Raw genomic sequence first — 15,366 nt, 5'->3', positions numbered from 1 at the left:
AATGGAAAGATTGACCTTTACAGATGAAACAGTGAAATCATACTTTTTTTCTTTCAATAAACATTTTGACTAAACTCTTTGGACACTGATAGAAATTAAGAAGTAATTAAATTGGTACTCCCAGTGGGACCTGCTGACAATATTAGCTTAAATGAATTATTTGACACTCACATTCTCCCCGTGTCTGCGTGAGTCTCACCCCCACAACCCAAAGATGTGCAGGGTAGGTGGATTGGCCACGCTAAATTGCCTCTTAGTTGAAAATAAATTAATTGGGTACTCTAAATTTATTTTTAAGAACGAACTATTCAACACATTTGGGTTTCATTTAGTGGTTAAATTAAATTAATATATGGGCATGCTGACCCAGATTTCTACACTGAATTTAAATTGATTTTCACTGTATTCATAATACATTGACTGATAATAATTTTTGGAATTGTAAGTACCAGACCTCCAATCTACCTTTAAAAGTACAATCATAGCCTTTTTCTTTTTTTCCGATTTGTAACTGATTTATGAAAATTGTTAGTTGCTTGCTGGTTCTCCAAATAAATCTTCCTGCTTTAGATTTTTCTGTTTCCTGTTTATTCATTATTATTAACTTCTGGTTTGGAACACATTTCTCTTTTGTTTCTTTGTATTCTTTATGAAGTCAATATCAATATCTATATTATTTAACGATTTTGATGGCATTTCTATTTGGCTGCTGACTCACAATCGCCCATTTTACACTATCACACAAAATCAAGTTCTACCCAAGTATGTCAGAAAGAAAATGTTGCAAATGTTCTGGTGGGTCAACTTAACATTGAGGTTAATATTTTGCTTTTGTTTCTTCTCTGCCTAATTTTCCCTCTACCTTTCTCTCCTGAAAGTGTTGACTCGTTGACAAGAGCTAATCTAAATTCATACACATCAATCATCCTCTGGTACCTTACCCAAATGACCAATCTCTATGTGTGAACCCTCACAGTGGACGTTGGTAGGTTATTCAACTACAAAGAGCTAACAGCCAAGACTGATCCTATTCCCGCTTGCATACTCGGGGAACATCCAACCAGGGAAACTACAGAACACCCAAGAGCAGAAAGTCCATCTGACTTTCCCCTCAAAGACACATGACGCTGAAGCCAATTACCATACCCCCAACTATTGTCCTGGTTGAGGTCACCAAATTCAGCAGACCGCACACCTCTCTGATCCCATTACTCATTGGACAAACTCTCTTAGCCACCAAAAGAAACCTGTTTTTTAATACTTGACTTTTCCACACCTCGAAACAAAAATTAGTGCTAATGATTTGTTTTGTGAAAATGCAACCGAGTAAATGCCAACATTTTATCTCACAGAAATAAAAGCACTTTTTGTCAGAGAGAATAAAAATAATTTAAGATGCTAGTGTGACTTCATCAATCATAACATCTTATTTTCTAAAATACCACGTCAGATTTCAAATGAAGCAAGTAAAAAAGCAAACAAAATGTATCAAGGTCCCACATAGTTTTTTTTTAAAATCACCAATTCCTTCTGTAGAATTTACATAATCCAGTGCACAATAGGATGAAAGGGAAAATGTGCATCAATTGACAACTAATATGCATCAGAAAACATTTTGGTACTTTGATCTAGCATGCATTCAAATGTATATCAGTGCTGACTCCATTACAGTCCTCGACAGAATCACAAAACAACAAATGGAAAACTAATAGAATGGCAGGTAGGCAGTCACTTTAAATTAATTATGTTGTTTGTCTAAAGCAAAATGGGAAGGCAGATAGGAATTCTCAGAAGACATACATGCCTTCCAGTAATATCACTACTCGTGTGTATTTCACAATTAATTCACCTGCTTCTGTTACTGCTGCATAATTAATAAATAACTGTGCAAGCTGCTTAACATCCCATTATTTTACAAGAACTCCAGTTACTACAAAGTGCAAACCTAATGATCACATTAGCTGTTACCATGATATTCATTGCTACTCATCAAAGTCTCCTCAAACAAGCAACATTTTTTCATCAGGTAGGAGGATACTATATCATGTCTAATCTCTATTTGATCACCATAGCTGTCATATAATGACAAAAATATGGACTATAAATTTTTGCATTAGAAAATGTACGGGCATTTTAAGGTTGGCACGGTTTCACAGTGGCTAGCACTGCTGCCTCACAGCGCCTGGGACTCACAATTCCAGCTGTGGGTGACTGTCTGTGTGGAGTTTGCACTTTCTCCATGTGTCTGTGTGGGTTTCTTCCGGGTGCTCCGGTTGCCTCTCACAGTCCAAAAATGTGCAGGTTAGTTGGATCGGCCATGCTATAATTGTCCCTCAGTCCCCAATGATATGCAGGTTTGGTGGGGCTATGGGGAGAGGGTTGGGGTGTGGGCCTGGGTAGGGTCCTCTTCCGGAGGGTTGGTGCAGACCCAATGGGCCAAATGACCTCCTTCTCACTGTAGGAATTCTATTGTTCTATTTACAAATATCTGTGTACTACTTGATGCTTATATTTTTTTTTGAGGGTAATATGAAACTTCATCTTAAAAATATCAAAATTGTCTTCTTGCATCATGCACCTTCCCCATCCGAGCCGATGGCTGACGCTCTCCAAGATTATGGCAACTGAGCTCTGAAACTAAACTTGGATTGGACAGCCATGGTCTTCAACTTTTAATCTGGCTCTTTTTTTGTCACTTCTCAAGGTAAACTGCTTGGTCTCTCACAATGGCATTGCTGAAATGAGTAACCCACCAGGTGGAGGATCACTGGATGAATGTTCATCCCCACATTGGAGCAAAACAATGGAATTCTGCAACTTTGCTTCATTGTGCTAAATTCTTTCTCTTGCACGTAAATGAACTTATTACCACAAATATGTTTACTCTACAAATACAATTATTCCTTATATATAGTTTTATTATTATTTCATTTATATAATGTTATTTTTTATCCTCTGATAGGGAAGCAGGGAACAAATAGACTTGGGACGCATTAGCTTAAACCAAGACATAATTAATGAGAGAAGAAAAACTGACTGAATTTGTGCCAAATTGTTCTCTTCCAGTGGCTCATTTTACTGCATACAACATTTGTAGCATATAACACCCTGGTAGCTCAAGTGTCATCACATATGTGTCACCTATCAACCGTCTAAAACTAAAAGTCAAAAATCATTAGCAAATTCTGTGAAGTAGCTTTAATTTCCAACACATGGAATTTGATTTAGTAAAATTCACTCAAGTATTAAATTGTACTAGCAACATGACCTCAATATGAACTTTATTTTGGTGATACATAAACTATGTACTAGTGCTTCTCCTTTCATCAGTGATGCTGCATAGCACTTGCATCACCCTGTTGGAGAGAATACAACCACTTGACAGTTAACTACCTAACTAGAATTGAAAGTGCACTTCACAAAAACTAGTTTCAGCAACAGAGGTAAAATTTGAATCTTGAAGATTATCCAATCCCAAATGGCTGTGTTTTTAAAAAATCATCAGATTAAAACACAATTCCAGGTTAATACATCATATTATCCCAAGTTTATTACACTTATGCTACATTTGAATACTGGAAATATACATATATAAAAGCATGTAATATCAAAGAGTTCTAGTTAATTTTATATAGATATATTCAGTGTCTGATTAATATGTTCATGATTCATGATTATTTTTGTGCTTAATACCAACCTCTGCAGATTAATTCAGAAATATGCAAATCTGGCTAATTTAAAGTGATTTGGTATACAAGCCAAGCAAAATCATGATGCCAAATTCTATGATCCACACATGAAGGGAGATCTCATTTGCTGTCACAACCTCTTAGTGTTTCTGATTGGCTTGGAACTTAGGTACATAGATAGGTGATTATTTCTCATTGCATGTGGGGTTTTTTCCAGAACTCCAAGTCTTGCTGCATCCAGTGTAGCCTTTATGTGCCTGAACTCTAATTTAGATACACTTGCCGACAATCTAGTGGCAACTTTCCAGGTTGTCACTGGCTTAATTTAAATTCAGCCTAGTTATAAAGGATCCCAATTCTGAAAAGGTTAACGTGTGGCCACAGCTATGGATCACTTTGTATGACAGAACGTCTCCGTCCCATCAGTTTAGTCTGGTATTACGCAAGCAATTACTTTGAAGAATCTGTGGTACGATTGCCTGTATTTGGGGGGTGAACATCACTTGCGGAGATGTCGACCTCCAGAATTCTTAGCTATCAACTAACCACAACTAACGATTCAGAGTTTAACGGAGCAGAGTTAAGCTCCCCAGTCCTGCCGCATTCAGTCATGAATGGCGGTGGACAATTAAACAATTAACTGTTGGAGGACGTTCCACGAATACCCCCCATCCCCAATGATGGGGGAGCCCAAAATGTCAGTGTAAAGGATAAGGCTGAAGCATTTACAACATTGTTCAGCCATAAGTGCCTCCGCCTCCGCCTCCTTCCGAGGTCCCCTGAATCACAGGTATCAGTCTTCAGCCAGTACGATTCCATCAATGAGTGGCTGAAGGCACTGCATGCTGCAAAGGCCAAAAGCCCTGGCACCATTCTGGTAATAATACTGAAGACTTCTGCTTCATATCGAGCCCAGCCCTAACCACGCTGTTCCAGTGCAGCTATAACTCTGGCATCTACCCAGAAATGTGGAAAATTGCCCAGGTATGTCTTGTCCACAAAAAGTAGGACAAAACTAACCCATCCAGTTACCACCGCGACAGTCTACTCTCGATCATCAGCAAAGTGATGAGCAATAACCTGCTCACTGATATTCAGTTTGGATTCCGTTATGGCCACTCAACTCCTGACCTCATTACAACCTTGGTCCAAATATGGACAAAAGAGCTGAACTCAAGAGGTGATATGAGAGTGACTGCCCTTGAAATCAAGGGTGTCGCAACATAAAGCCCCAGAAAAACTGGAGTCAATGGGAATCAGAGAAAACTCTCCAATGGTTAGAGTCACACCTAACACAAGGGGTTATGGTGGTTGGAAGTCACTCATCTGAATCCTGGGACATCACTGCAGGAGTTCCTCAAGATAGTGTCCTAGGCCCAACCATCTTCAGCTGTTTCATCAATGCCCTTCCCTCCATCATAAAGTCAAAAATGGGGATGTTTGCTCATGATTCCACAAAGCTTAGTGTCATTTGCAACTCCTCAGATACAGGAAATCCATGTCCACATGCAGCGATCCCTGGGCAACATTGATGCTTAGGCTGATAAGTGGCAACTATCATTCATGTGACACAAGTGCCAGACAACACCCATCTCCAATAAAAGAGAATCAAACCATCGCACCTTGTCATCTAATGGCATTACCATCTCTGAATTCCCCATGAACAATATCCTGGAGGTCTACTGAATTCAGAATCTGAATTGAACCAGCCCTATAAATAATGTGGCTGCAAGAGCAGGTCAGAAGCTGGGAAATCTGTAGACTCATTTCCTGACTCCCCAAATCCGGTCCACCAACCTTAAAGCACAAGTCAGGAGTGTGTTGGAATACTCTCCACTTGCCTGGATAAGCACAGCTCCAACAACACTCAAGAAGCTTGACACCATCCAGGCAAAGCAGCCTTTTTGATTGGCACCCCATCCACCACTTTCAACATTCACTCCCTCCACCCCTAACACACAGTGTAAGCAGTGTGTCTGATCTACAAAAATCATTGCAGCAACTCACCAAGGTTCCTTCGACAGCACCTTCCAAACCCACGACCTATACCACTTAGAAAGACATGAGCAGCAAGCACACGGGAACCACCTGGAAGTTCCCCTTCAAACCACACACCATCGTGACTCAGAACTATATCGCCATTCCTTCACTGCCGCTGAGTCACAATCCTGGAGTTTCCTTCATAACAACACTGGGTGGTCCTACGACTCATGTCCTGCAGTGGATCAAGAACACACCACCACCATCTCAAGGGCAATTAGGGATGGGCAATAAATGCTGGCCTAGGCAGCAGGACAACATTCCATGATGTGAATAAAAAATATTTGTGCAGGGAATACTGAGACCAATATTAAACATTTAAATTTACAGTGCTCAATAGCCATCTCACTTCCCCAATGTTTAGAGGAGTTAGTCATAAATATCTTTCTAATATTGGCTATTCCTCAGAGCAAAAGTCAAATTCAGAAAGCTGCCCTCCATACTGTGTTCCCTACAGTCCAGCTCCCTGAATAAGTAGAATGAAGGCAGAAGGGCAGAAGCTTTGAGTGAGAAAGTGGGCGACCTGAGATTTTAAATTATAAAATGGCCTCAGGCATTGGGCCACCATTATTGTGAGGCAGGACAGATGCAGTTCTGGCCACGATGGTTGTGACTGCAGCTCCAGCCTGGCAGACAGGGAAGACCTCTAGCCTGCCTGGAGTATGGGATCCCCCCTACAGTTTGGCACCAGGAGGTCACCTCCAGGTAGCTGCATTGTTCCCCGCCGATGCCTAAACTGAAAAATTCCACTTGGTATACGACAATGGTACACAAACCTGCCTCCCATCAATTGACTCCATCTACACCTCCCGCTGCCTGGGGAAAGCGGGCAGCAGAATCAAAGACCCCTCCCACCCGGCTTACTCACTCTTCCAACTTCTTCCATCGGGCAGGTGATGAAAATGTCTCAGAATGCGCACGAACAGACTCAAAAACAGCATCTTCCCCGTTGTTACCAGACTCCTAAATGATCCTCTTATTGACTGACCTGATTAACACAACACCCCTGTATGCTTCACCCAATGCCGGTGTTTATGTAGTTACATTGTGTACCATATGTTGCCCTATTATATATTTTCTTTTATTTCCTTTTCTTTTCATGTACTTAATGGTCTGTTGAGCTGCTCACAGAAAAATACTTTTCACTATACCTCGGTACACGTGACAATAAACAAAATCCAATCCAATAGGCCTTTAACAATGTTAATTACCTGCCAGCATCCCCCCCTCCCCCTCCCTCCCCCGAATTGTCTCCAGGAAAAAGGACGAAATGGAGCCAGGAAACCAGGAATGCCTGCCAGTGGCAGCTACATACCCACCATCTGCCCACTTCCTCGTTCCTGTCCGGCCTAAAAATGCAGCCTAAAAGTCAGCAGAATGGGTAGATCTTGGAAATTGATTTTGCTGAGTAGGATTTACTATTGCATCAGGAAATAATTCAACATTTATTAGAAGTGTGCTGGTCTATATAGAGAAAAACTTTTTTTTTCTTTTCAAAAGATGAAGTATAGAAAGTTCCTTATGACAAATAAAGCCTTAAACTGAATGAGCAAGGCTAGGCAGGACTCCAATAGTGGGAGCTTTCTGAATGTGCATGTCAGGGCTGAATTGAGTAGACTAATTTTTAAATCGGCTCAAAGGCCAGATGTCAACATCTTGTAAAATGCAATGTAATTTAATTAATGGAGCTATTGAAAATATTTATTTTACAGAGCACCTTTGACAGGTTAAAAAAAAAACAACCGTGACTTTTCTCTCTCTTGTACAGAAGAATCGATATACTGTTACACGCCAAACAATTTCACCCGTGATCAGGCTTTATATGCCAGAGGATACTGTTGGACAGAGCTGAGAGATGCTGTCCCTGGTGTTGAACCGAGTCAGCGGCCGTCCCTTTTTGAGCACAAGTTCCTCCCCTATGCACTCCTTGCCTTCGCTGGCATCATGTACATCCCTGCCCTGGGCTGGGAGTTTCTGGCCTCCACCAGACTGACCTCCGAGTTGAACTTCCTGCTCCAGGAAATAGATAACTGCTACCACCGAGCGGCGGAGGGGCGGGCTCCCAAAATCGAGAAGCAGATCCAGTCGAAAGGGGCGGGCATCACCGAGAAGGAGAAAAGGGAGATTATTGAAAATGCAGAGAAGGAGAAGAGCCCGGAGCAGAACCTTTTCGAGAAGTATCTGGAACGGCGAGGACAAAGCAACTTCCTGGCCAGACTTTATCTGTCCAGGCAGTTGTCTGTTGTCTTTCTGAGCATCATCCCAATCACATATCTGTGTACTTACTACGCCAATCAGAAACAGAATGAGTTCACTTGCCCACTGGGGGAGCCTCCAGACATGTCCAGCAGTGAGATGCTGCATGTTCATGTCAACTGCAAACTGCCTTCGGTGCAGATGCAGCGTATCATCGCCATAGTGGACATTATGCTGCTTTGCTTCATTAACCTCATCATTTTGATAAACCTAATCCACCTTTTTATAGTTAGGAAATCCAACTTTATATTTGACAAGCTCCACAAAGTTGGCATCAAGACTAGAAAGCAGTGGCAGAAGTCACAGTTCTGCGACATAAACATTTTGGCTTTGTTTTGTAATGAAAACCGCGACCACATCAAATCACTGAACCGCCTAGATTTCATCACAAACGAAAGCGACCTCATGTATGACAACGTGGTCCGGCAGCTGCTGGCGGCTCTGGCCCAGTCCAACCACGATGTTACCCCCACCATGCGGGATGCGGGCATCCAGACAATTGACCCCAGTGTTGACCCAGCTGACAGCGAAGCCAATGAGCAGCTCATTATTAAGAGGCCCAGGAAGAAAATGAAATGGATCCCCACCACCAACCCACTGCACCAGCCTTTCAAAGAGCCTTCTGCAGCCCTGAAGTTTGAAAACAATAAAGGGGAAAAACCCAAACCGGCCAGGCGTAAGATAGCGACGGATAGCCTTGCAGCCCCTCTCCTTGACCCGACTTCCAAATATTTCCAAGATTTGTCTTCCAACAAAATCGAAGGAAACATTACTGTCAACAGCGATAAAAAGCATAGCCGGCACTTATCTTTAGATGTTCATCCGTACATTGTGAACACCAAAAATACCAAGCCTGAAAATCCAGAAAGTTGCTCATCTAAGAGTCAAGGGAGAGACTTACTGCACTCAGAGGAGAATATGCTGACACATGTGCCATCTCCTATCAAAGGTGAAGTGAGAGTTTACTGAATATTAATAACCATAAATGAATGGATAATTGGGGAGTAATGTAACTTGCTTTATCTGGAGCTGGCGTTTCTTTTGATGTTCTGCATATTTTCAGCATCGTGTATTTTCACACCACATTTTGTTGGACAAGTCCCCAAAACCCTTTCTGATAGATTTTTTTTAAATCTTAGAAGTTTGCAATGAGAAAGCAGTAGCAAAATGCCCATGAGGTTGTGGTGCGTTACATTTACAGAGGCTGGAGTTGTAATGCATCATGAGACATCAAAGCTGACCCACTTAGTTTAGCACAGGGCTAAATCGCTGGCTTTGAAAGCAGACCAAGGCAGGCCAGCAGCATGGTTCAATTCCCGAAACATCCTCCCCGAACAGGCGCAGGAATGTGGCGACTAGGGGCTTTTCACAGTAACTTCATTGAAGCCTACTTGTGACAATAAGCAATTTTCATTTCATTTCATTTCATTTTTTTCACTTAGATGAACAGTGTCGACATTAGCAATTGCAGGGTTAAAAAGTGATAGTACAGATTCCAAACCCACACCAATGAGACTGTCAAATTTCTCCACAATGTAATATTGTAATGATTTGAAAACAAAGTCCTTCATTGTTACACGCTAAATCCAATAACCATCCATGGTTAAATAATATTTTTGAGTCAATATCTATTAATTTATTAGGGGCTGGTTTAGCACAGTGGGCTAAACAGCTGGCTTGAAATGCAGAACAATGCCAGCAGCGCGGGTTCAATTCCCGTACTGGCCTCCCCGAACAGGCGCTGGAATGTGGCGACTAGGGGCTTTTCACAGTAATTTCATTGAAGCCTACTTGTGACAATAAGCGATTATTATTATATTATTATGTATGTGAAATACCAGGGAAGTGCCAACTGGATACTGCAAAGGCTATGGGCCCTGACAATATTCCATCAATAGTACTGAAGACTTGTGCTCCAGAACTTGCCACACCCCTAGTCAAGCTGTTCCTGTACAGCTACAACACTGGCATCCACCCGCCAATGTGGAAAATTGCCTGTCCTGCACACAAGGAACAAGACAAATCCAACCCAGCCAATTACCACCCTATCAGTCTACTCTCCATCATCAGAAAAGTGATGGAAGGAGTCATCAAAACTGCCGTCAAGTGGCACTTACTCAGCAATAACCTGCTCACGGACTCTCAGTTTGGGTTCCACCAGCCACACTCAGCTCCTGACCTCATTACAGCCTCGGTTCAAAGAAGGACCATAGAGCTGAATGCCAGAGGTGGTGAGAGAGGGACTGCCCTTGACATCAAGGCAGCATTTGACTGACTATGGCATCAAGGACCCCCTAGCTAAACTGGAGCCAATAGGAATCAGGATGATAATTCTCTGTTGTTGGAGTCATACCTGGCACAAAGGAAGATGGTTATGGTAGGTCAATTATCTCAGCTCCAGGACACTGCAGGAGTTCCTCAGGGTAGTGTCCTGGGCCCAACCATCTTCAGCTGCTTCATCAATGACCTCCCTTCCATCATAAGATCAGAAATGGGGATGTTCACAGATGCCTGCACAATGCTCAGCACCATTCTTGACTCCTCAGATAATGAAGCAGTCCATGTCCAAATGCAGCAAGACCTGGAGAATATCTAGGCTTGGGCTGACAAGTGCCAAATTACATTCATGCCACACAAGTGCCAGGCAATGGCTATTTCCTACAAGAGAGGATCTAACCATCGCCCCTTGACATTCAATGGCATTACCATCGCTGAATCCCCACAATCAACATCCTGGGGGTTACCATTGATCAGAAACTGAACTGGATTAGTCATATTAATACTGTGGCTACCAGAGCAGGTCAAGGGCTTGGAATTCTTTGGCAAGTAACTCATCTCCTGACCCCCCAGATTCTGTCCACCATCCACAAAACACAAGTCAGAATTATAATGGAATACTCTCCACTTGCCTGGATGAGTGCAGCTCCAACAACACCCAAGAAGCTCGACACTATCCAGGACAAAGCAGCCCACTTGATTGCTCCCCCTTCCACAAACATTCAAACTCTCCACACCAACAACCAGTGGCAGCCATGTGTACCATCTACAAGATGCACTGCAGTAACACGCCAAGGTTCCTTAGACAGCACTTTCCAAACCCACGTCCACTACCTTCTAGAAGGGCAAGAGTAGCAGATACCTGAGAACACCACCACCTGGTTACTCACCACCCTGACTTGGAAATATATTGCCGTTCCTTCACTGTCGCTGGGGCAATATACTGGAACTCCCTCCCTGGAACTCCCTCCCTAACAGCACTGTGGGTGTACCTACACTTCAGGGACTGCAGCGGTTCAAGAAGGCAGCTCACCGCCATCTTCTGAAGGGCAACTAGGGATGGGCAATAAATGCTGGCCTAACCAGCGAAGTCCACATCATGCAAATTAGTTTTTTAAAAATCACAATATTTGTTTGTGAGAATATTTTCGTTATTACCATGCAAAACCTGTACTTTCCATTTGCAGAAATGTGTATTTTCTCATAAACATGTAATTTTTTTTGCCAGACAATTCTTCATATTAAAGTTTTTTTATATCTGTCATAATCAGAATCCAAGTTGTGTACATTGTCTAATTCATAATCATTGAGTTGAATGGAAATGTTCTCGTTCCCCAGCAAGTGTTTTGTTTCTCTCGGTTTTCTTCATTCCATCTGGATTATTTTCTGCTTCCGTTAATCGCATATCACGTTGTGCAAAACCTGAGTGTTCTCCATTTTCATGAAATCCTATTCCACCCAAAAAAATCTATCCAATCAAATCCCAGCAAAAATTATAAGCCACTGAGTTAAATCCTCACCCACCTCACTATATATGTTTAAAAGATAAACCATTTCGGACACCAGTTATATAAACATCGCAGAACAATTTGAAAATTACCCATAAGCTTAACTTCCAACAACTCCTCATACCCCCTCCACATTCAACACAATACCCTTTGAGCTACAGGTCATTGGGATCTACATATGCTACCCCCACTATAATTCAAGATGTGTACCCAATAAACTATCCAGAGACCTGGGGCTGGACTTTCCCTCTGGAGCCAGGAAGCAGAGGTTTGGATTGTTCCTGCGTTCTGACCCAACTCCACTCACTGGGATTTTCATGGAAGTGACCACTTAATTGTGATGGAGACAGATTTCCTGCCAAATAAAGTCTTCCAGGCTGTGGTGAGCAGCGGGTAAATAACAGTGAGAGCGCTTCAACATGGAGGCATCTTCTCATCAACCTTCTTAAAAACTTTAATAATTAAAAGATTGTTCTTGCAGCCAGGCCTGCACTGGGGGAGAGGATGGCGAGAAGGAGCACCTTTACAGACAGCATATGGCTGCTCTCCCATCCAGACAGGCAAGGAAACCTCTAGGCCTACCTGAAGCATTGAGCCCCAGCCTGCTGCCAGGAGCCCATCTCTCGGCATCTAAACTGGTCCCCAGGGTGCAGGGTGGAGACCGATCGGTAAATTCCAGTCAACCTCCTCCATTTGTACTTAACAAGCCTAATTTACCACCAGCCATATGTGGCTAGAGAACCCTGCCAGCCCTGAATCTGCTTCCACAAAAATGGCCTGTGCCTGGAACAGCAGCAGGAAACCATCAAGCTGGCTGTCGCCAGTGTTTTCGGACCCCGTCCATCTCCGTTCCTGCCCCCGGCTGAGCCCAAAACCTTGCTCCTATGTGAGGAACCTAATGTAAAAAAGCACAGAGATCAATTTCTGATGAAAAGGATTAGTGTCCCCAGGAACCACAATTTATATCTTCTCTTTTAAACAGTGTGGACACAGTGGAATGCTGCACAAGGAAGGCACCAAAGCTGTTTCCTGAAGTATGGCCTCAAGATGTTGTTGCTAAATATAGTTAGGAGATTGTTTATGGCATTTCAGCTGCTACCTTAATCCATTGTATATGTCCCAATCTTTATTTTGCTTCTGTAAAATGATAAAGAAGTGAATTATAATCCATTCATTTCAATTCCTGGTTTACTGTCTATGGGAATTATGCAGTCTGATAGGCTGCTCAGCCTGCTTGATGACTACAATATCCCAAGAGGCCAGTTTGTAAGTCACGCAAGTATAGGAAAAATCACTGTTCTGGAGCTGGGCAGTTTTCTTTGAGGTTAGCGGCAAACACCATCCCTTCACCACTAACTACAAAATCCAGGTTATGTAATAAACAGAAGCATATATTACTTCCCTATAATTTGAAGTAAGCATCAAAAAAGGCAAAGGCTAGAATTCTTTGGTCTTTCGCATTCTCTTTCACCGCTGGCAATGCACGCTCACCCGCAAGTTTCCCAGTGGGGTGGCTTCAGTGGGAAAATCCATTGATATGTGGCAGGAAGAGAGAATCCCACTGTCAGCTTACGGCTCGCCGCTGAGAAACACATAGCTGGGGGACCAGGGAATCCAGCCCATATACAATGGAGTTTGCAGTATTAAATTGCAGTTTTTGGTTATTTAAATGTAGATTGTAAAGTTTTAAAACAATCATAAATGTTGAAAAATGTTCCTGTTTGCTTTACATGACTAACAAGTTATTTCTCATAGATAGTAATCTGTCTGAAGGAGGTGCTACAAGCAATATTAAATATTCATCAGAGAGCTGCCTAACACTACCCATCAGTAAAGCTTATGCTACCAACTATACGAACAACTTGCCTCCTGCAGCAGTTCCATCCAATCTAGAAAAGGATGTCTGTGAAACAAAGTCCCATTTCAACCGCAATCCTACTTATCCCCTAATCAACATCCAGAACATCCCAGCACTCTATGAAGATCGAGAGGATGAAGTCTTTCCCTCCAACTTGCTAAATGCAAAAGTCACTACCTCTGCTGATGCAGAAGATCTACCTACACATTCACCCGAGAAAATATTAATCGCTACATTTGAAGACCCTATAGTAATGGTTAGCACGATAGAATATTAGCAAATTAGGTATGCGGTAGAATTAGTTCTTTCATATGGCTGATATTGCATCATTGCAAAATGACATTGGCACAAGTACTAATCTCTCCAAATGTTTAGATAACGACTATATAAAGCAAATAGTGTTCTGAATGTGTCCACATGAGTTTCTTTAGATGCAAAATAGCCAAGGGGCATGTTTCCTAACCCAGAAAGATTATCTTTAAATCAACAAACTCTCAAGACTCAACAAATTTTATGGTGCTTAGCTTTACTAATTGTAACTTGGGTTTAAAAATCTACCCTAAAGCTGCCGGCAACAAAGAAGCGATAGAATAACCAACTGGAGTTTATTGTCAGACAGTTAAAGGACTGTAATTAGCAAGTCTTGCTGTCGGATAGCACAAACATACCAGTGCAATTGAGTAGATCCTGACACAGCGAATAGAAGGAAGCACTCTTCACTGGTTCTTTGTTAGAGATTAAGACAATAAAGAACCAATAATTGTTTACACAGTTTATTTTTACACATCTTTTAGTCACTACATTAGCAGGAAAACTACTTTGTAGCACAAAAATGCAATAAACAGTAATACGAATCATAAAACTCCAAAACAGCTACAACCTGTTTACTTTTTACTTCGACTTTAAGGATTTTTACGCTTTGAATTTTATTTCCTAAAAAATTTAACTTAATTATTAGAGTTACACTAGATTGCTGTGTTCCATTTCTTATGAAACATAAATGCGCCTATTGTATAAGCAATAATTTTTGTCAATATATATTTAATGTAAATATTACCATTCTAATTATTAACATTCGTATAACATACATGGTCGTTGCCTCGATATCACTGATCTGATGACATGATACACCCTAGCTATACTGAGGTGCTCTTGGGTTTTGAAGGGGCTCATTCAATATAGTGATTTGCTATTTATGCTATTAATGATTTCTTTAACTATTCATAAATAAATTATATGTACATATCTTTAACCGAATACCATTCTTTATAACACAGAATGAATATTTGCACTAGTGCACTCAGGCATCCTAATCATAACATTCCACCTGGTGTTTCAAAACTTTCTAACAAAATCATGGAAATGCATGGCTTTGAAACATTGGCCTGGTAAATGGTATTGTGCCAAGGACCATTGTGAGTGGCGGCCTGACGGCAATATTTGTTTGAAGAGAAAGATTTGAGGCTCACTGGAAATTGGGCTGGGTGTCTATTCTGCATAATAATGGCAAGAGGTCCACAATATTGCTGTGGAGCCCTTCTTGTTCCCCCTGGTTCAGTCCTAAGGTAGGTAGACAAATGAAAGCTTAACTGTTCTTAAATTGAGAGTACCCAATTCAATTGTTTTCCAATTAAGGGGCAATTTAGCGTGGCCAATTCACCTACCCTGCATATCTTTGGGTTGTGGGAGTGAGACCCACACAGACATGGGGAGAATGTGCAAACGCCACATGGATAGT

General features: G+C 41.8%; 1 protein-coding gene across 1 annotated transcript in view; it reads left to right on the top strand.

Annotated features, from left to right (window-relative positions):
- panx2 (pannexin 2) overlaps positions 1-13,694 on the top strand; it is a 78,605-nt gene extending 64,911 nt beyond the window's left edge. The window contains exons 3-4 of the mRNA XM_072471438.1: positions 7,498-8,934; positions 13,530-13,694. Of these exons, the coding sequence (XP_072327539.1) occupies positions 7,498-8,934; positions 13,530-13,588 (1,496 nt within the window). The 3' untranslated portion in view covers positions 13,589-13,694. The remainder of the gene's footprint in view (positions 1-7,497; positions 8,935-13,529) is intronic.
- The last annotated feature ends 1,672 nt before the right edge of the window (positions 13,695-15,366 follow it).

Source organism: Scyliorhinus torazame, chromosome 13 (genome assembly GCF_047496885.1).
Source record: "Scyliorhinus torazame isolate Kashiwa2021f chromosome 13, sScyTor2.1, whole genome shotgun sequence".
NCBI lineage: Eukaryota > Metazoa > Chordata > Chondrichthyes > Carcharhiniformes > Scyliorhinidae > Scyliorhinus > Scyliorhinus torazame.
Note: the sequence above shows the minus strand (reverse complement) of the source record. Positions and strands in the feature narration are given on the sequence as shown.